Source organism: Rissa tridactyla, chromosome 2 (genome assembly GCF_028500815.1).
Source record: "Rissa tridactyla isolate bRisTri1 chromosome 2, bRisTri1.patW.cur.20221130, whole genome shotgun sequence".
Taxonomy (NCBI): domain Eukaryota; kingdom Metazoa; phylum Chordata; class Aves; order Charadriiformes; family Laridae; genus Rissa; species Rissa tridactyla.
In genome coordinates this window covers 118,771,476-118,798,470 of record NC_071467.1, presented here as the reverse complement: position 1 = coordinate 118,798,470, position 26,995 = coordinate 118,771,476, and the positions used below count along the sequence as shown (strand labels likewise).

General features: G+C 39.3%; 1 protein-coding gene across 8 annotated transcripts in view; it reads left to right on the top strand.

Moving 5' to 3' along the window:
- The window catches only part of TRAK1 (trafficking kinesin protein 1), a 134,874-nt gene that overhangs the window by 42,636 nt on the left and 65,243 nt on the right, over positions 1–26,995 (top strand). For all 8 annotated transcript variants that reach the window (XM_054190304.1, XM_054190302.1, XM_054190303.1 and 5 more), the window contains exons 2-3: positions 4,613–4,905; positions 21,749–21,943. Coding sequence is in view for 7 of the 8 variants with exons in the window: in XM_054190302.1 (XP_054046277.1) it covers positions 4,613–4,905; positions 21,749–21,943 (488 nt within the window). In the remaining variant the exon portion in view is untranslated. The remainder of the gene's footprint in view (positions 1–4,612; positions 4,906–21,748; positions 21,944–26,995) is intronic.

The window sequence follows — 26,995 nt, the reverse complement described above, 5'->3', positions numbered from 1 at the left end:
ACTGAAGGCTGAAGTACCTGAATTACAGAGGGTAGGCCAGCATGTTAATCTGTTTCACAGATTAGACAGACATATAAACTGGCTTTGATTTGCTCCAGTGTCTACATGGGGCATTTTGCATCTGAAAAATGTTTTTTCATGTCAATATCAAAGCTTGAGGGCTCTTCTTAAAGAGCTTAGTAAAACTTAGCAGACTTAGTAAAACAGAGGTTAGTGGACCTACCAAGTAATGTACAAATCAGGGAAGAACATGTTTGGTGGGACTCTTGCAAGTACATTAAAGGAGGGAATTTGCGCACCCTGAAACCCTCTGAAGTATTTAACCATCAGTTAGTAAATGAGAATTAGTAAATCAGTAAATGAGAATACAGGATCAGAGCTCTGTAGCTCCAGGCAGATGCTAAGAGTGGAAAGTGCTCTCTGTCCCTTGGTACCCTGAGGTTCTGTCTAAATTAGCAAATAATTTGGTCAGTAGGGATGGATGAGTAGATCAAAGTTGTTGGCACTGAAGCTACTTAAATCTTCATTACTGGTTTGGGTGGGTTACTTTAGGTTAGATTTAGCTTGTCACCTTAGGCTGAATGTCCCACTTACCTGTGCAGTTTGAAGCTTTCTGAAGGAGAAAATGTCATAGGTATGTGCCAGATGACCTTGCAGTGATGAAGCCCACAGGGTTATTTGAGGTCTCATGTCCCTGTTTGGCAGCAGGTTGCATTTGAAGTGCATCTTGGAGAAGAGTTTTCAGGTTCTCTTACTCAAAGGGGAATTGATTGTTCATGGGCACCAAAGTTGTTCTGAAAAACCAGCTGTCTCACAGTAAATGGTTTTGCTTCAGAACTGTGCTGCTGGTCTAAACCAAATAGTTAAATTGAGACTATGCCTAGCAAGAGGATGACGTGGAAGAAAGGGGAAGATTTTAGTTGGAAGCACTAGAAAGATATTTTTCTCCTCTTTTAAGGAAATATTTCTTTAAACTTGCAGGTGTTTGCAGCAGTCAAGCCGCCACTTTTGACTGCTGAATAAAAGTGTTATTTGAAGCACAAAATCTGAGCTAGATAAATAACTAAAAATTGTTCGAAGGTTAGTAATCACCATAGTGTGCAGCCTGTGACTCTGGGGTGGCAAGTTATTTGTAGGAGTCCCAGCCCTTTTGAGACTACAGTGAATTGCTGTTGCTGCAATCCAAGATGGTGATGGGAATAATGTTACAAGGTTACAAATGTATTTATTGTCATTGCTGGGCTCTGGGAAGGCACATGGCTGAATAGCTCCATGTCTCTTGCCGCTTTTGCGGAAGCGAGGATTACTTTAACTCATTCGTGTCTTTAGATTGAGAGTTAAACTGTGTTTAATCCTGAATGCAGAAGAACTTTGTCTCAAATGGTTGTGAAGCAGCAAGTGGTTTATTTTATTTGCATTTGTATGAAATATGCGGTGTATGAAACTCAACCCCCTTCCTCCAAAACACACTGCAAACAAACAATGAAGTCATTTTTTAATGGCCAGAACCCGGAAATGGCTGGCTGATGTGGAGATTTTTTTTTCTTTACCTCAAACCCCTCAAATCTTGGCTGTCGTCTGATGTAAATATGTGTTAGCCTTGAACTGCTTTGCCTAGGTACTTAACAGCTGGATAACTTTTTTTTTTAAAGTGGAGTGCAGTGCTGGCTAACCACAGCTCAATTATAATTTGGCTTTTGGAATGTGGGCTGCCACAGGTACCCTGCAATTAATACCCATTGTACTTCTTAGTTAAGTCTTAGTTACACCACATAGTCTGAACAATTGTGTAGATGTACTATTAGATGACAATGGTGTTTGGTGTGTATATAGAATTTAAGCTCTTCGGATAGTAATCGTGCAGGCGCCATATTTTAAGCATTTATTGGGTTAGACCAAAATCTGGGTTTTGTACAGAGGAAGAGTGCAGGAGCAAGTCTTTGTACTTGTGTCATTGCTCTTATACAGTGAAAGTTTTGAATGAGTGCCTTTAACAAACAGTGTGCAAATAAGGGTGGGTTTTTTTTTTTTTTTGAGAAGAAAATGGCCTGGTTGAAAAACATTCCCTTAGATGATAAGGGAATTGTGCTTTTTCTGCAAAGAGTTTTACACTAAAAAATTAAGTTCAGACATTCCAAATTAAACAGACCTGGGCCTAAAAAAAAATATTTATTGGCCCCAAACTGTCATTGTATTTAGAGTGGTAGTAATGATGCAATACAGCTCACTGTGACAAAATCTGAGTTATGTCATATTAGGTAGAAGAGTTATTTAAATCCTGTGCACAGGCTGCTGTTGACATGCACAGTACAAAGAATGAAATGCATTGAATTTTCATTAAGAAAAGTCATAATCTGACTTACACATTGTGTATTTATTTGGATGTCAGAAGGAGTAAACATGAAACACTGCAATAACAATTTGTATCATTTTCTTGTTATGAATACTGTATCTATAGGTGTGACTGACTGAAGAATAATATTAATGTTTCATATTTCATGGGCATAGTAGCTACAACGTCTGTTTCTCTTCATGGCTGTTTTGGTGATCTGGTAAATATTGCTCAACTGTAATTTGTTTTTCTTTTCTGCAATAGGAAGATTGAGATGAAAGTTTAAAGGAGAAGTATGTGCCCCTGGATTAGGTGATAATATTTGCTGTGCAAACAGTGCCTCTATGGGTTTGATAGAGTCTGAACAGCATTTTTCCACTGTGTTGAAATTGAGGATATTAAATAAGTCAAAGGGAGAGGGCATACACATTTATGCCTGCTTTGTTCCCTTCTTGATACAAGGTTTTAAGATTAAGGCAAATTCTCTTCCCTTATCCAGAACTTTATTTTCTCATGCAGATCTTACATGAGTTTCTGCAGCAGGCCAGGCAAACTGACTACTGTGGGTTTTGAGGGAAGTGGTTTTTGTTGCTTGTTTGCTTTTTCAAGCTCCGCTTGTTTATGGTTTCTGTAAGTGCCAACCGTAAAACAGCTTGTGTGAAAGAAGAGTGGGAATGACTTTTTGTTTCTGAATGTGTCTCTGTATTTACTTGTTCTTAACAGTGACAAGGCAGAAGCTGTTGGATCCAGGGTAGTTTATGAGGGGGAGAACTTGTTCCATGGTACCTCACTGGGGTGCATGTTGAACTGGGTGAAGGGGGAGAGGTGAAACTCATTCAACACAAACTTGTAATGCAACTTGCAATGTTATGGCCAAAAGTGTTTTTGGTGAGAAGCGTCTGGGAGATAAAGTGGTAAATGAGTAAAGGTGATCAGGTATGTCAGATGTTGAATGTCAGTGTGTCCAGAAAGGTTACCAGATCTCTGATTCCCAAAACTCACTTGAAGTTTTTTTACACACAAATCACACTTTGGTTATCAGTGCTGTTTCATTTGGCAGTGTTGTTATGTCGCTGGTTTCCTGTAGTTGCTAAGGCAGGGCATGGGGAGGAGGGCAAGAAGAGACGAGGAGTCCTGTTAATACTTTCAGTTACTTACTCCCAGACGTGCCCTTGTTCATAACAACAGACTTATCTAACAGTTTCCCAAAACAAATGTGATTCACAGATGCGCGGTAGCAACTAGGAAAAAATGGAGCCTTTTAATCAGCCAGTCTATGCGTTTCCAGTATATTTTGTTGTTTATAACTTAAGGTGTTTCTATCCTCAATGCAGAGGGGAAAGCGATGATTTGCATTTTGATTCCAACTTCATTTGAACAACTAATTTCTAATATCAGTAATCTCCCTCTCTTATTTCTAAAGATCCACTTGAAAGGGGACCATTTTAAAAATAATCATTACAAGTGACCCCATTGTTCTTTTCAGTATGTACTGTGATAGCACAGGAATAATGGATGCTCTTTTGGGGGTAACCATAAGATTTTCTGTTAAAGCACTCGAGTGAAACTTTCTGCAGCTGCCACAGTAGAGTACAATTTGTATGAGAGTATGGGTGTCATAAATTTATCATTTGATCTGTTCCTTTAGCTATTATGACTATTACAAAATACAGATTTTGAGCCTCTCAGTATGAGAACAATTTCCAGGTTAGGTGATACCATGCACAAATTCAAGTGTATGGAATTGAGGTAGACTTGATGAAATGTCATTCTGCATATCAGGAGGCTTTTATTTCCCCAGAGTTAATATTGCCCATCCGTTTTCCAGTTGTGGTGTTCTGATTTCTGTGTAAACAAGTCCTCCTCTGAGAGGGGGAGATAATTTCTTTGCTGTCTTATGCCTGTGGTGAAAGGGAAAAACAGGCTAAGAAAAGATGGTGCCGGTACAGTGTTACAACTTTGCAAGATTTCTCTGAAGTTTACTCCCAGAAGGTTGAGAAGGTCTAAATGAGCCAAGGTGGGTGGACTATGCTTACATCAAGTTGGGTTAGGCAAAAATCTGGATGTTTAATCAGCCATTAGTTAATAACACTGTACAAGGAATACCAGTTTCCTACGTGACGGTGCAAAGATAGGCAACTGCTTTGTGAAGACTGGTTCTTAGTATTTGCTGAATTCGTCACGTTTAAACTAACCTTTAAGGAAAAGAAGATTACCTATTCTGACTTAAGCCGTTTGGAATGGCTTGAATTGAAAGTTTGTTTCTTTTGTGTGTTGCAGACTTCCTGAAGCCAACTTTAGCAAAGAGAAAGAGTTCTGTTTCTGCCAGCCAGACCCAGTCTCCAGTGCTGGTCCCCCTGATGGCAGTTTGTACAACCCTGTGAAACCTGCCAAGCTGGACGCCACAGCTTTGCACGACTGCACTTTGGCCGCCACTGTGCCTCCTTCGGAGCTGTCGAATCATGCAGTCCTAGCCTGTGACACAGGCATTCATGAAGAGCACTATGTAAGTGAAGCAGTGGAAGATGATGTGCCAGACTGCAGAGAGTACAGAGATGCCTGCACCATTACTGGTAAGCAGTCAAATCTTTTATCTTGGGAAGGATATGGAAATGTATAGTTAAACTTCTGTTCTTAAGCTGTTGGTGGAGATACCTGGTTCACGGACAATGCTACTGCTGTTCTGTGCAATTTTTCTTGTTTAAGAAGTGATTTCACAAGCATCTGCGTTTTTCAATGAAAGCACTTTGTAAGGTTTAAGGCTCTTGCAAATAGGCTTGACTAAACAAGGATACTATACTTTTATGACTGGGAAATTGAACCATTTGAAGGTTGTTTGGAAAATAAACCAACTGAAAGTCAGGAACGAGGGGATGGAAATATTGCAGCTTAAAATTATGGAATGGTTGTCCTCATGTTCAACATAACTTAGATTTTTATGTTGATACAAGAAGTGCTTTGTGGAAGAAGGGGATGGGAGAAACAGTACATAACAAGTTTTGACTGTACATCTTTTTGCTTCTTAAAACCATTCCATTTTTGTCACATCAACTTTTATAGTTCCAGAACTAATGTGTAAGGAACAGCTTCTTCTGCATTCTTGCATGAAAGGTTAAATGACTTTTTATCATAGAGTTCATACAAATAAATGGAATATGTGTTTAAGTGTGGTATTTTAAATAGAATTAGATTTTTAGTGATGTGGTCAGCTGGCCCAATTTTTTTGTGTTTGAATAATCACTGTAACTCAGTTTAGTCATGGATATGGTTATGAAATGACAGTTAGTTTCCATTTCAAATGCATGGTTTGTTGGCTGAGCTGTGAAGCTTCTTTTAGCTTAAAGTGACCTTGCCAGTTCCAAGGTCTTTTGGGAATGTTTGAGAAGTCAGCTGAGTTTTTGGGAGGGACAAATGAGAGGGCTGAGAAAAATAGGAATAAGACTGGAGCCCTTCTAATTGACTGCCAGACACCTTTTATCCTCAGTTACTTCCAACCATTTCTAGAATTGTCTGTAGGTCAGAGAATTAGTTAATGGTGACCGTCAACAGATACTTTTGTAGTATGCCTTAACTTAGCTCAGCCCAACTGCTGTGTAGTTACTAAGGGTTGGTATTCTGAAAAAACAAGATAGAAAGAAGGGAAGAGATGGTCTGCATGTCTATCCCTATGCCCTTGAGAAGACAAGCAGCAGGATTAACACTGAAGTCAGTTTCAGTCGGGTATGCTTCTACATAAAATAAATTTTTTGTTAACAGAAACTAACCCCCCATCCCTCCTCCCTTGTATTCATGGGTTTAGAACTTGTTTATCAATGGGTTGCTCTTCTGACTGCCCTCTAGGTGTTTGCTTGGTAGGTAGACTGGAAACTCTGTTATCTAGGTGCATTCCTGGTAGCATAACTGTTTTCCAGGCCCCTTGTAGAAGGATCTTTCTTGCAAGTTGTTCTGTTGTCGGTGTCCTTTCTCCCCACCCCTCCCTCCCCTGTTAACAGGAAGATATTATAGTTTTCTGTGTCTGACTCCAAGGCCAGACAACCAGCTTCCGTGAATCAAAATGCCTTCTTGATTTTGGTTCCTTAAAAGGCAAGACAAACTCTGTCTTACTTTTTTGATTTTTAAAAGTAGTTTTTGTTAAATGGAGGCCAGTGCATGTCTTTCTACCTTACATTCTTTCAAGCTTGATGTAGTTTCCAAATCTCTTTCTTCTTGCTTAGTTGTCAGCCAAGCGTGGTTTACTGATTGCTTCTATAATGCTTTTTTATGAATTATCTGTTCTGGTGCAGGAAATCTGTGCTGTTTGTAGCCTAGAGACAACATGGTAAGACTTGCAGTAGAAATAGTGGTGGCTCTCTTTGCTGTGCTTTTTAAAGGTGTCAAAGGGCATAGACGGGGAGTTAGGAATTGGTCTCGTACTTCCTTTGTAAAATCTCTGCTTTGTGAGTGGTACTTGCTGGTATGCAGTGTATACTCTTGAAACAAGCAGAGGAATAAGGGTTGTAGGAGGCTTTAACATGAAGCCTTTGTGTAGGTCTGACTGACAGGTTAGCACTATTTACACTTGTAAGCTATTTAGTGGGAAAGAAATTGCTCTTATCAAGTCTGCATATACCATAATTCTTCTTCTGATGCCAAGCCTTGACTCATCCTAAGGCAGGCATGTTCAAATTCATCAATCAGAGTAATCTATTTTCATTTAGTCTAAGACTAACACCTAGGGCTTATTGTAAGTCATCTGCAAAAATTCTTGCAAATAAGGGTTTGAACAGTTAAGAAAAAACTGGGAAACTGAGTCACAGTGCTGTGTGGCGATGCCTTCTGAAACGTAACCACCTAATGGTAATGTAATTGGAGTTGACTCTGATACAACTTAAGCCTAAGAACAAATTATATGATGTGCACATTTTGCTTTTTAACTTTCAAGAGGGACATTTGTGCTCAGAGAATTTAAAATTCTTACTGTTTTCTTCCCCCCCCCTTTCTATTTGCTGGAAGTAGAGGCACTCTGGTGTTCTGTCAGCAGCACAGTTTTTCCTGTCTGGGACCTGAGAGCAGATGTAATGTAGACGAGGGTGGATTGCACATTCTGATTGTGCTGAGCATGTTTTCCTGGATACAGGGTTGGCTTAAACATTTCCTGTCCCCAAACCACCCCAGAATTGTGCTTGTGCAGATTTCTGTGGGAGTGCAACTGGAGGTATTTTAAGCAACTGGTCTGGATAGAATCCCTCCCTGGCTTTTGTGGCAGAGGGGAGATGAGGGTTATTTTTTTAGCTAAGTCGCACCTCTGATCTGTTCTACAGTGTGGCCTAAAAGCAGTTACGTTGGCATAACCAAGGGAATGAACATTGCAGAAGTGGGCCTGGGTGACAAAAACCAGTGAGATGAAAAGTTTCTTTAAGCCAGTGTTATCTCTGAGTGGGGGACAGCACCTTAAAAGACAACTACTTTCCCATTGAATTTAATAGTAAAGCAATCCAAAACTCATAGTTGCCACAACTGAAGTGCAACACCTGTGCAAGTAGATGCTTCTGAATCGGTGCTAATTTGAGGATAGAAGGGCAAATGAAATAGGACAATCAATTTATTTAAAAAAAGAAAAAAAAGTTATTTGTGAGTGTTTTAAGAGATGTAATTAAAAAAAAAAGTTACTGGTAGAGCATGTATTTTCTAAAAACTAATAGTAGTAAACCTGAAAATGGGTTCAGTAACTGCTGTAGTAGATTTTTTTTTTGTAATTATTACTTAATTTTGGCTTTTATTAGTAAGATTTAATAGACAAATTCAATGTAGCCTGACTTAACAGAGTTTCTACAGCTGTCACTTGTGGAGCTCCTGCAGGTAAATGGGCAGGAGGAGACTTGGGTCCTGAGGTTGGTGGAGAGTGGGGCAGCACTGTGTGACATGGAGTGTCAAGCTGCCACTACATGTGTGGGGCACCATTTTGTCCCGGTTGTTTTTTCCTTTGAACTTTTCTTTCTGCAACCATTCATCTGAGGAAGATAGGAATACGGATGTAGCACCATCTAGTGTCCCCCTTGCTAGAAAGGGAATCGAAGGGCTTTTCAAGGTGTCCATGTCTTTCCTGTTAATTGCAGTGCAGACCTGGCTACTTCCAGTCAGGCGTTGATGGAAATGGCAACTGGGGTCTGGGGGCTTCCTTCTCTGTCGAACACCCACCATCTCATTTTTTTGTAGAGCAGGAAGGGCTGTCATCTTGACATGATGAAGCGTAGCATTACTAAGTTGCTCAATAGTCCAATTTTGTGAATTATAAAAGCCTCTTAGTCTGATTGCCTTTTTTCCTTGTCCATCAACTGCTGTCAGACAAATCCTGTCCTTCTGGAAATGGAGAGTACAGTGGGGATGGAAGTCTGAAATACCACTGAAGTTTAGATTTACTCTTGTGACGGATGTCTGCCTGCCAGAGGTTTTGGGGTTTGGTTTCTTTCTTTTTTCCCTTTGTTTCTCTCAAAACATGTGCAACACAGTATCGTTAGCCATCTTCAGTAAGTTAGCTTTCAGTCTGTTTTCTCATGTCTGAAGACTTGCTATTTGCAATCATTTTGGCATGATATATTTTGTAATTCAAGAGCTAACTGCTTAATATGCCACGTAGGTTTCCTTCATGCTTCTCTGAAAAATGAGAGAATGAATGGACTGTGATTTAAATTGCCTAGCTCCTTCATTAGTTTGCATGATTCACTTGTTCACTGTACCAATTACTCTTTCTGAATGCATGTAGGAATGTGTTTTCTGGCTGTCCTGTTCTGGGCAGCCCTGAGGGTTTTTGGGAAATCTTTGTGGTGATAACGTGTTTTGTGTCTTATTTTGTTTGTAATTAACACAAAGGTTTTCTTTTGTTTTGTATTTTTTTTGTTTTACGTTTTGTGTTTTTTTTTTTTTTTTTTTTTTTTAAAGAAAACACAAAGTTACATCACTGGATGGGTCAAACCATGGAATTTTTTTTTCTCTCAGCTGGGAGGTATCTCTGAGAGGAATTGGTATTTTTTGACCTTGCAGATAGTGTAACTTCTACCTTACTGCAATGATGGGTAGTCATAACATCCAGAAAAAACAACTTTTTCTTGCTCTCAAGCCTCACATAATCTCCTAGAAACAAAGATATTCAGGTGCAGAAAGTTTTCTCTGTTTTTTTTTTTATCCCACCTCTATCTTTATTCAGGCTTTAATTATGTTCTTATATGAACCAGAACTACTGTTTTCTACCATCAAATGTTACCACTCTTTGTGCCAACCTCAGCCAATTTTGATGGCTGACTGATCCCACAGATAACCAGTGTAATTCTGACTATTTTTTCCTGCAGTCAATTTTAAAGGGTGTGCCTATGGCCTATAGAATTTCCATTCCAGTTCCACCATCCCCTTCTAAGTTCATGTTTTTGTTTGAAAGGCTGAATTTCTTTTCTTTCTGTTCCAAGTCTGATGAAACGTGACTGTCCCAAGGTAACTCCTTAAGGATTTTGGTAATACAGGTTTTTGCTAGAATGCTTTACAGTAGAAAACACTGTAGTTGCGGCTGTCCTGCTTTGGGTGCATGAGATACCGCCACATCTTGCGTGCTTGGTATTCTGAGAATATTGAACAGATTGCTCTGGTTGTGCCTGATACCTGTTACAGGCTGGGTGGTTGTCCTCTAAGCACTAAATGGTTACAAAAGTATTGATAAAGTAATAACAGCTTTGAATGGCTTCCCTCTATTGGAACCTCTCTGAGTTCTGTTGTGGTTACCTTTCTCTTTTAGTGGTTGTTCCCTACATGGCATAAACTTGCTCTAGCACTTACTTCTTTTTCAGTTCCTTTTTTGGGGTGGTACTTCCATGTTTTTCTCAGTTTTGTTGGTATGAGAGAAGAGGTGTAAGATACTGCTTGGTGGAGCTGGAACTCAAATGAAGAACATGAGAAATGATCTCCTGGGTTGGACCAGCTGGCTCAGGATTGTGTTTCTGACTCCAGCAACAGCAGAGGCTGGATATGGAGAGCACGTGCACAGCCACTCTCAGTAGTTTATTCTTAGCAGAAGTACCCCCGTAATGCAGGGATATAGAGGGTACGTCCCTGCCTTGTTCTTTTAGTGTCTACTTAGTGTTGGACCTTGTCCGTGACTTTGTTGAAAACCTTTCTGAATCTGCTGATTGTGTTACCATGCAAGTTCATGGTTTTTGCTGGCTGTGTGCAGCGGTACTTAAACCAGTCTCCCACTGGTTTCTGCCAGTATTTGTTTTTATAGTTATGCAGGGTTTGGTGAAACTGTTCTTCATTCCCATTTTGAAAAACCTCCGTCATTTTCACATCCCAGCCTTCTCCTCTCCAAGCTTTTGCAGTCTTTTCTTTAAAAGTTTGAAAACATGGGCTCTTACCTCAGTCCATTTACTTTGCTATTACTGTCACCAGTTTCATCCAGTAAGCTTGATCTAACTGTGGTCTCTTCTCGCTCTTCTTTCCTGCCACTTCCAATAAGCAGCTATTGCTAAATTCTGAGCACTCTTTCTTTCTTTAAAGTATGCCAGAAATGCTAGTCCTATTAAAATGAGATAGCTCCCACAGCATGACTGGAACTATTCTATGAGTCTGACTTTAGTTCTGTACAGCATACTCTAACAAAATGATCTTATTGTCTATGCCTGCTGCATCGTTGCCTCTGAATTTTCTGGATGGCTTTGGTGGATTCTCAGTCAACTTCACACAGCTGCTTCTTCCCCCCGCTGCTTCCCATCCATTATTTTCCAGTTCTTACCCTTTGCCAATAACTTAGTGTTTTTCCTGATTCCTCTCCTATGACAGGTTGTTAATGCTACCTCTTAGTCTGTATCCCAGGCATACTTTTTTTTTTTCTTTCAAATAATATATTTTTGTGTTTTGGTGGATTTTTTTTTGTTTGGTGGGGTGTTTTTGTGATTTTTTTTTTATTTTTTTATTTTTTATTTCTCTAAGCAGAATTCTGCTGCTGCTGCTATGCTCCTTATCCAGCCCTCTTGCTTACTTATATCATACTAGGAAGAGGAATGTATGGTTTTTAGTGTAAACTGTCAATTCTAGAATCACTGTAAAATCAACTGCGGGAATTGCTGAAGTTCAGTGGGACATCTTTTAAATTTGTTTCTAGATTTCCCTTGTCTAGGGAAACACTTGTCATTCCTAAATGTCTACTTTATTTGGGGTAGGACAGAATGAGAGCAGCAAGTATTCATCAGTGTTGTGGGTTTGTTCTTTGGAGAAGGAACTCCTGAAGGCAGATGGCTGGTGAATTTTTCAGGGTGTTTTTTCATTTTATGTTTTTTGTTTTCCTGTTGCGGTGCACTTTAGTACTGGAAGACTAAAAAGCTACGCTTGATTATTGATGTATTTAAATACGTACAAATACTTTTATTCCATAATTCACCTCCATAACATGCTAAATGAGTGCAGCTTTACCTTTCTCCCTCAATGTATGTGTATGTGTCCATCACGAATCAACAAATTTTCCCTTTTAAAGTCAACATCTGTAAAGAGCAAGCTACATGAGAATTATGTTTTGCTTGTGATTCTAAAGCTTCATTGACAGCCATTGTTTAGGGGCTGGCACATTTTGTAGTTGGGCTGAACAACAAGCAAAAGCAGGACAATTGCTTTTCAGGCTTTTCCGTACTCAGTGATCTATCAATGGATTTTTGAGACATTCTCAGTCTGTCTTGGCAGCTGGAAGATTCTAGTCATTAATGAATGTGTTTATTCTTACTGCTGTTGAACAGAGCGTTGCCAGCATGCATTTGATACAAGAATAGCTTTTGTTCTTGCTCTAAAAGAATAGCTGTGGTGGTGGAGTTTCCTTTTATTTTCTGTTTAATGTAAAAATAAAAGCATGAATATGGCTACACTTATCTACAGGGAGAAACATTTCCATACTGAAGCAAAATTCATTTAAATTTATGGCATAATGTACAGTAGGGACCTAATAGTTTAATGGCCTCTTATCACCAAGATCTGTCTCACCTTTTTATACTCAGCAGGAATGTGTATGTAGGATAAAACCAAAGCAAGGAGACTTTAACCTAATAAACAAGGACATTCCTCACATTGGAACTGCAGTTTCTAGTGGTTTTATCTTTGTTAATTTAGACATTCCCGGCTTTGTCAGGATCTTTATTTGACGTGTTTGGCTAAGCCAGGTTTTCTCCCAGCTTACTTCTTCAATATGCTTTCAATTGCCAAATTTAAGTAGAATTTCCTACCAAGGAAGGTAATGTGCTGGAAATACTAGTGCTCTCTGTACCCAAAAATACAGCTGTAGGCTGAGCCCAGTGACCTATCTGAGAAGACAGTTCCGTGGCTTGTCCACTCCACAGACAGGCTTGGCCAGTGTCTGCTGTGGCAGAACTGAAGGAACAGCATTTTTTCTTCCACTTCAGCTGGCAGCCTGGTCAATGTAATGATTTTTCCTGCACAACGTTATTCTTTTGGATAATATTGAACAATCTGATCCTTCGTACCAGTCCTCCTTTGTAGCAAAGGAAGAATTGTGATTACATTCTGTGCAGATTCTCCACCCTTGCACAAATCCTTTAAAATTTTTGGGGAGAAGGGAAACTTTCTTTTCCAGTTATGAAGCTGGATTTGTTTAGGGGAAAGAGGGTGTGAGAGGGGAAGAAAAGCAAACTCTTGGAAGTCTTTCTCCTTTCAGCTCCTATCCTTGCTCTTATAAGCAGATGTTTATATGAATTAAAATATGAAACGACAGATAACTGAAGTTAACACATGATATTATATAGAGATGATGATGAGAATCCCTGTTTGGGTGCTTCATTCTTCTCCATGGGCTGGACTTCTCATCCAGAATTCCTTTGCCATGATTGAATGTGCCCACTTGGCTACTATAAATACTGCCTTGCCTTTCCTGTGGTGCCCTACCTACACAAGGTGTGAAGCCCAGTTGAGATCTATGTGTGGGAGAGAATAAGTGCTGTGGGCGGTACTGAGTTACAGGTCAGCTGAAGCCTTACTGTGACAGCCCAGAATGGGAATATCCGAGGTTGGCAGGGGTCTTTTATGTTCCCATGGAAGACTGGATTTTGTGCAGTATTTTCTGTGTTTAGAGGCAGAAGAACCACTGCTTAAATATAGGTTTGGTTAGAGGTGTGGCAGGACCTGCAATTCCAAAATCCTGTCATGCCAGTCAAGTCACAGAAGCTGCCATGGCTGTTTGAGGAGTCTTGAGTTTTAAAGGTATGGGACAGCTTTCTTGTTGAAGAGGTTTTCTTCCAGCAGTTTGACTTTGCAGCCAGCAGTGAAACTTCTGATGTGCAGGATGCTAAGGCTGTCTTTCCCTTTGGGCAAGTCAGTGAGTTGGGAGGACGGGGAATTTTCTTTTTATTAGAAGTAGTTTTCTTTGCCCTAGAAGCTAATCACACACTTTACATAAATACACATGTATTGTGTGTGTGCAGTCCTGAGTTCAGCAGTAGTACTTGTAAGACTTCAGTATAATTAGCCATATTTTGGTCATCCTAGAACTGAAATTGAATAGGAATATGGCAAGTTCTGGGGTTTTGCCTACTACAGGTATATGTGTAGAGTAATTGTTAAATAATGTTGAAGAAATACTTGTAATTCTGGACCCCAGTTAGAACTTAATGCATGTGTCTGTGGAGCTCAAATAATGAATAACTACAGGCTATGTTTCCCTTTTCAGTAGACTAGCTAGCAGCCAAATTGCAGGGTTGAATTTTCTTATCTACTGTTCTGCTTTTCAGTTTTGTGTAAATCTGTTCACAATGGTAATGACTATTTTACTCCATTCCATGATTGTCTAAATGGACAGAAAGCATTGGGCAAATGAGGCTATCGGGCTGCCACAAGCAGCCAGGAAATATCTGCTGGAAAAGCATTTAGAGAAAGACCCATCTTTCTTGCTACCATCCCTGGAATATGATTAGGCTTTAGGCTTGTGGTCTGCTGAGAAAGGAGAATCCTGATGTAGTTTTGGCCTCTCTTGGTTGGTTGTCAAGCTAGATTATGTGACTTTTCTCAGAAGGAGTTTCCAGAATTTTCTCAGCTCAATGGAATGGGATGACTTTTTGCATTATGGAGTTGCACATTTCTTAATTTTAAAAATGGGGGAGGTACTGAATAATCTGAGAATTTTAAACAGGGCACTTCCTACTTAAATAGTAGAAAATGTAATGCTCTCTTGTGTGGTGGTACATGTACTATAGAATTTTATGCCATTTTACATACAGGGATAGAAAATTTGCCGAGTGCTTACTGATCCTTGGTTTCTGAGAAGGGATGCAGACTTTCAATTTGTGTTCTTTGTGTGTATATGCGTCACATGAAGCAAAATCAGCACTCTAGATTCGCTTGTATTTAGCATGAAATAGCCCCAAGTTGATGAACTTTAATTTCTTGTGTTACATGTGGCTGGACTTTAGCCTCCATGTGGTAGGCCTGTCCTCCAGAGAACCTACCTTTTACTTAACTAGTAAGGAGCCAGCACTGGAACTGACCCTTTTCAGGTATTGTGTGCTTTTTTCAAAAACTATTTATTGACCGGCCATTTTCAAAGATTTTTTTTTTTTAAGTTTCTCTGTTTTAAACTTTAGAGAGCTAAGTATCAAGGGGGAGCGTAATACGTGTGTGGGAAATGGGACAGAACTGAAAACTAGGGAGAGGAGTAGGTGGCTCTGTGAATTAAAGTAGTAGACTTCTTCATTCTTCCTGCTTTCTCCAGGGAGTTTCCCTGTTTCTCTCATCTAATTTTGTTACTGTTCTCTTCTGTACTTCCCTTTCCTCACCTGCCTCAAAAGCTTGTGACAAGTTACCATGTTTTAATTCTGTTATGGGCAGTGAAAGAATATGCCTGAGAGTGGCTACTGAGGTCTGTTTAGTTTGTTCTTTTGTTTAAGAAGGAGATAATTAGCCATATTTTGGACATCCTAGAACTGAAATTGAATGGGAGTATGGTGAGTTCTGGGGTTTTGCCTATTACAGGTATATGTGTAGAGTAATTGTTAAATAATGTTGAAGAAATACTTGTAATTCTGGACCCCAGTTAGAACTGTCCCTTCTGACAGTCCCAGACTTTAGGGACTTTAGGCTGTCCCTTTCTGGCTGTGGGATGAGTACAAGCTGCTGGGTGGCAATGCAGCAGAGTCCCCTGGAAGATGTTCAGGGAGGGTGTATCATCAGGGATACAACCTGATGACCAGAGCTTGTGTTTTGAAAGGTGCCAAGCCAGATCAGCACTTCCCCTAGGTCACACCTGGAGTGTAGTTGTTCTGCTGGACACACCGCTTCTGTACAGCAATTGTTTCGGAGGAAGTACTTCAGGGTAGCACAGCTGCTTTGAGCTGTTTGCAAGGTGTTAGCCTCCATCAAGCCCACAACTCTGGAGCACAGTGCTCTGGGGATGATGCTGTCTCTGCGTAGTTTTGTTGTGGTCTTTCTTGTCTTGACTTGTGTGTTCTGGCTTCTCCCTTCTTGAGCACACCCTGACCTTAGCATGGTTCATGGCAAGGTTGTGTTTATGAGAGATTGTTTTACTTCATTTACAGCAATGGGCTGTAAATGAGAAACTGGCTGACAAAATGTCATTGGTGGTTTGGGGGTTTGGGTATTAAGGCACTTGTTAACACCAGGTGGCAGCATCTCCTGCCAGCAGGTTCTGTAGAGACCTGGAAGTCCTTTTAACCTTGAAAAGAGAGCCTCTGCTTGAAAACAAACCAATAAAACCATAAATATTGTGGCTGGTTTGCAAAAGAATTCAGACAGATCCAAACTAAATATTTTGTGTTCCATGCAGTGACTCTACTTATTAGCTATGTTGTATTGTGTTTCTAAAAACTCCTGCAAATGACAGATTTTGAGATTTGTAGGGTTTGTCTTCTCTGTGCATGTGTTTTGTATATGTTTGGGGTTTTTTTTTTGGTTGGTCCTGTGTCCCCCATCGTGTGTCTTGTCCTGTGTCCATCTGCGCCCTGTACCCCCCATCCCCATTTTCCCCCTCAACCCCTTTTCCCTTCTTTTTGTTTTGGGTTCTTTTCTCTGATTTTTATCACTACTTTTATGTGAAGTTGCTGCTGAAATAGGTGCTCCTTGTTTATCAGTCAAGCTCAGTTCCATTTCTACAGTAAGATATGACTATTCAGTCATGGCTGTAAACAAGTAAAACCCAAAAGCCTGGTAGGAAATGGAGTTTGACAGGTGAGCTGCTTTAGGTGACCATGTTCAGAATGAGATCTTAAAATCTGTCTACGTGTGGTTCATGTTCAACTTAGCTTGGGTTGAAGTTAGCTCAACTGAGGTTGAATTGCTTGGTCATGAGGTGTTGGCATAGTTCCTCCGATCCACATAACACTGACAGCTAAATATATGTTTATCGCTGTATGGAAAGTGACCTAATGTATTGCATGGCTGAGTGAGTGCAAGATGAAAATGGCAGTGGGTGATAGCACCCTGCACAATGTCTCGTGATCTGGGTGATGTTATGTGCACAGAGGGGGAGTGTCAGTCCCTGAGGTGCTGTGCCTCTTCGATACAGTCAGCTCCCATTGTTTTAGACCTCATACCCACTGTCAGCAGAGGAGGGGTGTAAGTGTGCATCCCAAATTAACCAAGTGTACTCTTACCCTCACTTGGCTGCCCTAAAAATTGTGCCTCTTTCTTTCCCAGGTAATTTACCAAAAAAACGCCCAAACCCACCTTCAATTCAATCTTTACAAAGAAAAGTTAACTTACTGTGCTTTTCAAATAGATAGGGGTGTTGGCTACATGAGAGGGAATGGATGAAATAATCAAAGATATCCAGATCAGCAAGTCTAATAAAAATTCCTCTGAGGAAATGTAAACAATTTGAAACAACCAGGTGATCTTTTAGTGGCTGTTTTAAGATGGGAGGGAGGTGGTGGAGAGTTTTAAGATGCTCAGAGAAGGGGAAATACACCAGTGAGTCAAATGCCAATGTACGAAAAGATATGGAACGAGCTAACAAGTAATCAATTAATAATTACCCAAGAGGTACCGAAATAGGAAGAAAAAAATGCTGAAGAGAACTCAATGGGAGTGTTCTTCCCAGTTTTGCATCTTCTTTGTTGAAAGAGTGGATTAGAAAATGAGGCAAAAAAAATCATCAGAGGAAAAAAAAAAAAGTCTCTGAAAGAATTTGGTTTAATCTCATTTAGAAAACATACAGAGGAATAATGTCAAAAACTCCTGTAAAGCAGACTGAGGAACTTAATCATCTGAGTAATAGGGTGTGGAAGAATATATTTTGCAGCAAAAAGAGGTGAGGGTGTTTGTACATGCACTGGAAATGCAAAGCACTGGAATGCGTTACTTGCAAAAATAGTGTGGAAAAGAATGAACAAATTTTCTTTGGTTATATCTAACTATTTCTAGAAAGTGCTGGAAGCTGCAGACTTCTACAGTATGCAAGAGCCTTAGAAAATCTTTCTTAACTCTTTTATTTCAAAAGCAGAGCCTGGAATGACCCACACTTTAGTAAGAACCATGAGCTCATAATTCGTTTAGCTATTTAAGTTTTTGTAATTTGCTTGTAGAAGTTTTTATTTGCCAAGGATGTCCAGAAAACTACAAGTTTAAAATGGCTTAGACAAAATCTGTAACAGAGCAACTTCTGAGGATATAGTTCAACTGTATTTTGTTATATCACTTTTATTAGTTATCAGCTAATTGTCTTAGGCTTATGGTGTTATATTTAACTCAGTAAAAAGAACGTACCTTTTAGGACAAGAGGAAGTGCAATAGCTTTATGTCTGCTGGACTTCAGTTAACTTGATCATAAAACATGAATGATGTCTTGGGTATTCTGAGTAGAGGACTTATTTAACTTATAGTATCTTTGCAGTTTAATCAGAAATATTCATAACAACTATCTGGAAGCACAGTCAGGGTCTTCTGTAAAATGTAGCTGATGTTTCAGGATAGTGGATGGTGTTAGTCAGCATACCTTCTCATAACAAGTGCCTGCACCTCAGAAAAGGGAGGGGAGGAAAAAGTGAAGGGGAAGACTGTAATTGTAGCAGTGACAATATTGCTCTGATTTAAATGGTGAACTAATATTTAGTCATCCACAAGTGTAATTACAGTGTCCTGTTTTTCTAATTAGGCAATTACATCAGAGCCTGCCTCTATTTCCTGCTGGTATACAGATTTTAAAATCGCAATAGAAGTTAATGACAATAGCATCATAATAAGTTGCCTTTCCAGTTACTTATTAATATATTTTCCAGTTGTTAGGCCTTTTGAATTGCTTAGAAACACTCAAGATTTGATATATGATAGAGCAGAGAAATTGTCTTGGTTGACTTGTATTCCACTATAATTCTTACTTATTTACTGTGTGTCCTTCACATTCTGGTGGATTTAATTTCCACAATAAAACTATGAGTTTCTTGTGTGTGTTCATGTGTGGGGTCTGTTTTTTTGTGTGTTTGTTACCTCCTAAATTTTATAGGTAACTTCTGTTGCATTCCATTTTCTGCTAGTTTTTATGACACAGCAAACCATTTTACTTCTCTGCACTGAATTATTTGCCTGAAGCTTTCTTTTTCTACCTATAAAGTCAGCCAATTTCTTTTGAAATACTAGTTAAAAGGTTTGAATTTTTTAAACATTTTTATTTCCTTGTTCCCAAGACCACCACTTCAATCAGGCTGTGCAGACTCTTACATTCTTCACAAGAGGCAAACTAACTTTTCAGCCAAACCCCGCCTCCCTAAAGAACACTAACAAAAAAAAAAATTAATCCCATATTTTTGACAGTGAGAGCAATTAGATAATCCAATGATGTATATCTATATGTATATCTACTTATATGTATAGTATATCTACATACCTATATGTAGTTATTCAGATATTAAAAAATCCCTATGTGTATGCATGTACACACGTCTTTGAATGTTTAGTTGAGATCAATGTGTTTTTTAGAAGGTTTTTCTGAACTCAAATGGCTGCAGGCACTAAGATGGATGTTGTCAGCAATTACAAAGGCAGTCAGGGAAGACGAAAGATTTGTAGTTACAGGTTACCTCTCAGCTTTGGAAACATGGGAAACAGGTCTTGTTTCTCTGTGCAAGTTACTAGTCCTCCAAGAGGGCTGCAAGGACCTCTTAAAGTGACGTGTGCAGGCTGACTCTCACATTGCATGGAACTCCACAAAAATAGCATTGCTACATATGTGGGTACCTAATCCTACCAACATTTGCACATACGCTTCTGCAGTGAGGTTTGGAGAACGCTTACGTATGTACAACAGTTAGCAGAACAGCCTGGATGAACACAGAGGAGAATACCTCCTGGTCGATAATAGCAGGCTCCTTGAACCATAAGGTATAACGTGACTTTGCCAAATGGATTTTAGTTTTAATCAATAGGATCCCGTAAAGGATATAGGCAGGAGATTAGCACTCTGAGTTCATCTTTGTATCCTCTGCCCTGTTGTCTGATAGAATAGTAACATTCTTGCCATCCTTAGTGCTCGGGGTGATGCTTATGACAATGCAATTTCTGGATTAGAAAGATTTTTAAAAAAAACCAAAAGGTAACTGATGGCCTATAGAAAAGTATGTGTTACTCACCATTCCCCCCTCCCCTCCTCTGACAGAGGTGAATTCCACTAGCTTGCAGTGGAATTGCAGGTCTGCATCAGTCCTGCACCTTATGAAAATAGGAGTCTTTGTCAGGGAGCAGCAGCAAGAGCAGCTCTGCCAGCAGCTGAGTGTGACCACAGGATGGGAAGGGCAGGATCCCTGTTGACAGAGCCCAGTCCCTTTGTTCCTGAGCAGGGCAAAGGTACTGGCAGTAACGCTTAAAATTGACTCTTCAGTGATCATCAGACAAACACCAGACACTGAGTGGGCCTGTAGTCAATCCAGGAAGCTCAGGCAATGAGTCGGTGTCAGCAGGGGACAGAACTGGGCACAGACTTACCCTACAGAACTACCCAGGGGGACTTGTCTTTAAATGGAGCTCCTGGGCCACTGGGCAGAGGGTGCTGGTCCTTGATGAGCTTGGTCAGGGCAATAAAGGCCTATGGGTGGACTCAGGGCCTTGACTGTCTTCATTATTTACTGTGGAGTGGTTCTGAGCAACAGTTGCAAGAGTTAGGGCACTGGTTAAAGATGGAGCTGCATTGCACAGCATGGGAGCAACCTTCCCTAGTGCTTGCTCTTCCAAAATAGGTTTAAATAGCTCTTTCTTATTCTGTATGTGTGGGGGTGGGGGTGATGGTGGTGGGCTGTGGTATTCTTTTCTTTTGGTCCTGGCACGGAAATGGGAATGCAGGTTGATGCACTAAGTATTTACAGGAAACATACCAGGCGTTGCTCTCTTTCTTAGTAATTATTTAGCAAGACATTGTAGTTAATTTTATATGGTAATTAAGATGTATATATTTGAAATGTTCATGCCTGTTTTGGGTATTCACACGCACAGAAAATTCTTCATTATAGAATAATGTAGGTTTGAAGGTACTGCTGGAAGTCATCTGTTATGACTTCTACCCAAAGCAGGTCTTTTGAAGTGAGTGCTCATGGCCTTGTTTAGTCAAGTTGTCAATGTTTCCAAAGATGGGAGATTTCCCAGGCTCTCTGTGCCCCTGTTCCCATGTTTGACCATCCTTATGGTGAAAAAGTTTTTATGTCGAATTGGAATTTTCTGTGTTAAAACTTCTCAGCTCCCTCTTGTCCTAAATTTAAATCTCCAATTTAAATTGCAACATTTTTGCAGTTGTTGATGGCTGTCAGCATCCATTTTAAAACTGTGTGCAAACTTGATATATTTGTGAACATGAGGGACTGATAACACAGAATGCAGGTCGAGATAGTGTCAAAAGGTTCCCTAAAAGTTCTTTCAGCCAACTTTACCAGTGCATCTTAGGTGTGAACTCTGACACTGTTTCCTATTGCAATCCTGGATTTCTTTTTCTTGAGAAAAATCTGCCAGCAGCAAAGGCAAAAAAATGTAGTGGTACTGAACTGTGGTCAAAGACCAAACTAAGGAGATACGTAAAGCTTGCAAGCTAAAAATAATCTGTCAAGTAGAACATCAAAAATGTAAGTTCCTGTATGCACTAATCCTTTCTCCATATCCAGGTTATGAGTACCCTCTCTTGGTCAATGCTTGCTTGTTCTCTATTCCCCCACACCCCACCCCTACCTTATTCTTTAATAGATGAGTCACTGCTTCTAGAAGTTGGGCTTTTTGTCCCCAAAGCATGCCCTTGTGTTTTCTGCTAGTAAATATGCTATTTCGGGATCATTTATGCTAGTCATATCTTCTAAACCAACCAGTATCTAACTGTTTTCTACGTGCAGAAAAATTTTGCTGATGCCAAAACAAACTGACATCTTTGCTAGCTTGTATGTATAGTAGCTAACAGAAATTGTCCTCTTCTCTTACCAGATGTGTGCAATAGTACCAACCTTCCTGAAGTTGAAATCATCAGTCTACTGGAAGAGCAGCTGCCTCATTATAAGCTAAGAGCAGATACAATCTATGGTTATGACCACGACGACTGGCTTCATACACCTCTCATTTCTCCCGATGTGAATATTGACTTAACAACTGAGCAGATAGAAGAGACCTTGAAATACTTCCGTAAGTCAAAAATTCAGAAATTGTACTGATAAACAAATAAAATAGTGCTATTTTTGGTACTTTCTCTGAAGAATCTGTGCAATTCTTTTACAACTGTGGAAAGCATGAGAACTGTTCTCGACTTAGTGCTTTTGGTCTTCAAGTTTGCAGTAGATAGAAACAAAGGAAACATTTAATTAGAAACAGCAGTTGCATTTGTAATCTGCGCGTGCTCCCCTCCACGTTATCAAATATTGGTGAAAAAGAAATACTTCTTTTTGCTTATGATCTCTCTGGCAAGAGACTGAAATTTTCTTTACATATACAATGTAGAAAATTTAGACCTGTATCATGGTCTCTGACACTTTGCACTGTTGTCTGATGGCACTGTGTGCCAGCATCACAGCATGACATCAAATCGTTTTTCTGCAGCTTACGCTTCTAGTAAAGACTTGTGAAGAATCAAACTCTGAGCATTTGGTTGGGATGGTTTGTCCCTTCGTTCTTTCTTTTGTTCATATTTGTACTATTGGACAAAAAGGTACCTTTTGTGCCTGGAGGGAAAGTGTGTAGTGTTGTGACCTTGGTTTTTCATTCTTTTGTTTGAGCCTGTAAATGCTTTTATCATGGTGAATGGATTTATGACTGTCTGGGTTCTTCCACTGTTGATATTGACTTAGCTGTGCAAGTAGAGAAAACTTCTATGATTAATCCTCTAGTTGCTGATCGAGTAATGTATAATTAAATGATTGTTCCTTTTCCCCCCATCCTCCATGGTTTCCCATGAACGTGCAATTTTTGTTGCACTTCTGCATGTATTGCATGTTAAAATAGTCTGTAGAGTATCAAGCCAAAAGGTTTTATTCTATAGCTGTGGTAGTTAGGCTTACATAGTGGATTTACATAGATTATAGTAGTAGGTAGATGTAGGTAGACTTACTGAGGCACTGTGGAGCTCAGAAGAGATGAATTACAGGGCTCAATACAAACCTTTGCAAAGATGGCTTAATTGCATTTTGAAGCACCTGAATTCACTTTGTAAGGAGCAAGGTTGGTAAAGAAAAGCATTAAGAATATGAAGAACTGAGTTTCTGACTGTAGTGCTTCAATAGAAGGCATTAAGTATTTCAGTAGTTAGCTTGCGTATGCTCTCCACTTGCCACCAATCAGACAAAAACAGGGGGAAGGGGGGAGAGGTGAGCTGAAGCTGATCTGTGGAGTCAGTTGTACTGTAACTCTTTGTTCTGTATCAGTCCATTAGTGTTGCTATAATGATGGCAGAAGTTGGCTTAAAGACATGTTTTGAAATGTCAGATTTCCAAAGTCTTTGGTAACCGGATTGGTCCTGTCTTGTGAATAAGATTGCCTATGTGGGTGGGCTGTTGCAATAACCATGGGAAAGATGTTTTGCTAGTGGGGCAAGGAAGGCAAAAATCCGTGTGGAAGCATCCTAATTTTCCCAACTGAGATGCTGGTGGCCCATATCACATGTAATAGTGCATGACTGTTGGGGGTGGATACAAAATGAAGCTATGTACGACAGAGAAATCAGATAGGAGTAGCATCTTGTACCTTTGGGTACTTAAACAATTTTATCCAGCTTTTAGCTTACGAATATAATGACTGCAACTCTGCCATGTTGCTGTGATTGAAGATTTCACCTAGTCAATTGGCTTGAATGAAAAAAAGTTACAAGTGTAGATCCTGCCACAGCATATGTTTTCTTCTTTCATTGGGAAATAACTGTTTATAGAAGAAGAGCTGAGCAAGGGTAATTTCTGTAAATAAAAGGTTATTCCTTACTGCTTATATACAGACACTTGTGCATAAATAGTAGTTTAAGAAGTTTAAGCAAACTTGGATTGAGCCTTAGATACTCTGGAAACTGAGATCTTTGACTTTATCCTTGTTCAGTTATCATGAACAAGTCATATAATGCATTTATACGTGAGTGTGCAAGGTCATAAAACTTGGGCATGTTTGGAAATTGACATTGATTGTAAATGTTGGTTTATGGAAAAAATAACTAACAAAAATATTATTTTAAGTAAGTTCACAGAAAAGTCCTGTGGATTGTACCATCATCACTTTGGAGAGTGTTTTCCCGGGTGTGGCTGTGCTTGCACAATGATTAATTTTCAGTGCTGCAATTAAGGCACTCCTTCTGTACCTGTTTAGTTTGTTTTAAAAACCTTGACAAGGCAGTGAGCAAATACTGTAACTTGTCTATTGGAAAGTTTTAGTATAATCTTACATATTTCCACTGATTTCAAAACAGTATCCTTGTGATCTGAGAATTCTATGCATGTAGTTAACTTAAATAAATAATAAAAATGACATTTCGTAATCTGTCAAAGTTTTCCTTAACTGAAGGAAGAATTCATCGCTTTTGCTGCAACAGAAAAGGATTGGCTGCAAAATAAATACTTTTATCAGAATTAAACTGCACTACACATAGAGATTGTTGCTTTACCTTCTTCAAACTTCTTAGGAACACGCAAAGATAATTCAAATAAAATTAATATTAAAAATTGAGCTAGTGCAGAGTATTTTTAGGTATTGAGTTAAGCCTTTTGATTACTTATGGTTCCTGGTATGTTATAGTGTTGATCAGCCTTGAAACTAGGATTTAACAGGGAGGGAGGTATATGATGTTGCTTTATTCAGGAAATGTTCACAGACTGAGAAATACTGGACATCAAAGGGGATGTTTGTGCATATTTTAATATATGTAAACATTGTGCATTATTAATATATGTAAATATTTATTTTGTAAGGCTTCCTGTTGTTTAGGGAGAGAACTTATCAGGAAGAGCAACATTTTATAACCTCTCACCACACCAGTTAAAATGTAACTACTTACCTTGGAAGTAGTCTGTAGGGTAACACAATAGTGACAGCCTTGCACAGTAACTCATTGTTTTAATGATGCTCAGGTACCTACTGTGAACAACTGGAATGAGGGAAGGGGAACGTGTCTGTTTTTCCACTGGTTGTAATTGCATTCCCACCCCGCCATCCAAGGGCAGTGGAGGTTGATTTTGGGGATGGTAACTGAGAGCTGCCTTTTTTCCTTCCTTCTGCCGTAGACCAGTTACCATACTCAGTGGCTCTTTACCCTCTGTCTCGATTGTGATCCATATCTCCAGCTCTGTCCCCACTCCTTTTGTAAGTTTTGAACAAGATAGATGTCTGAACCTTTGAACCTCAGTACTGGATTACTTAAAAATATTTAAAAGCCCACAGAAGTAGGAAAGTGGGGAGTTCTAAATAGAGAGAGAGAGAGATAAAAATTTGTGTGTGTATGCCTATTCAATAAATATATATAGTATATGTGTATCAGTGTACAATTGCATTTGTAGTTATCCTTTTGAACAAAGTTTAAAATATAGTGACCAAATTTTAAATCTCCACTCGAAAATAATTCTTCAAATGCATTTTTGGTTAAGTCTTGTAAAGTGCCCTGAAGCGGATTTAAAAAATGTGGCTGGCTTAAGCCTAATAAATAAAATGATGTGTGGATGTGTGTGTGTTCATGGTGATTTCAGTAATTACTGAAACCCTGGGTTCTCTGTTGAGCACATTTCCGTTCTCTGTTAGTAAACCAAACTTATAAACTAGTCTTTCTTAGTATTTGGATGTTATGTTTTTGCTTAGTAGTACTGTTCTTGTAGGCTTATATAAATATTGTGTAAGTTGTAATACAAGATAAATCAAGGATAATAATGCTACAGATCTATAAAACGAGCTAAAATCTCTTCTCCAATGGCACCTTCAGATTACTTACATTCATTGTGATACTTGGATGGTATTTTAATCTTTATAATTGCAAAATGTCGATTTCTGAAAAAAAAAAACCTGTTGCTTTCTTGGTATTTTGCAGTAACAAGGACTGTTCTTCTATTATTATTATTATTAGAACCTTGGGTACTTCCATACTCTTCACTGCGGAAGGCAAAATTTGTTTAATTAAAAATGTCTCTCAAACGCTGCAACCTTTTCATGCCATTTCCAGCAAGGTTTTATACTGCTTAAACTCCACTTAGTAGAAAGGAGGATGTGCATTGCAAGATACAACAACAGGAGTGGTGATCTTGCCTACTGTAAATTGAGTCAATTTCTCTGTAGCGGGCAAGGAAAATCTATGCCAAGGGAATGTTTGGATCCTCTGTCTTAAATCTCCCTCCTACAGAGGGGAGCTACATCAGAGCTTATAGGCAAAATACTGATTGCAGTTGGCTATTTCATTCCTATGGGACTCCTTTTATACAACTCACTGGTTTTGATTGGAATTCAGATGACTTGACAACAAGTTATGCTTGGAATTTTAAAATCTAGCTTTTGACTTTTAATGGTATTCTGTTGAGCTTCATAATGCTTGCACACTGAATATTGTCATTGTAACTGTTCTGTATGAACGTGATAGGTTTGAAATCTGAGCAATTAAACAAGAAGGGCATTTAATTTCTGAATGACTTATGAAAAATGTCCTTGCAGTTTTTGGACTGTATACTGAGATTGATGCTGCTTTATAACCTGGTGGTGGAAATGTGATGAATTTCTTGCTGTGTTAATCCATACAGGATAAGAGTCAAAAATGACACTTAGTGACACTGCTGTGTCTTGTTAGAGCAGATTTTTCTGCCTTCCTGTGGCTTTTTGTTTTTGAGATCATCAGTTCAGTCCCCAGCCATAAAGGCTGGCAGTCACAGAATCTGCTGGGCAGCGTCACTCAAGAGCGTGCGTGGACACAAGGCTACTTAGCCCTCCTTTTGAATTACTTTTTTAAGATATTGGTAGAAGATGAATATTTAAATATACAAGCATTTTAATTTATTAGCAACTTTTTGGAGGAACTTAAGCTGTAACTCAGGATAGGTGATGCAGGGAATTAGTTCTTAAAATTTAGTTGGCAATTGGGAAGTGGAGTCCACACTTGGATGATGATAGCTTTTGGGAGGCACTGAATGGCATATTAGGGCTGCAGCTGTTCTTTTACATTCTGGAACTCCAAAGCATATCTTTGTCATTATTTTCTTCATATGCTTCAGACTGAAGACTGAGACAGTCCCT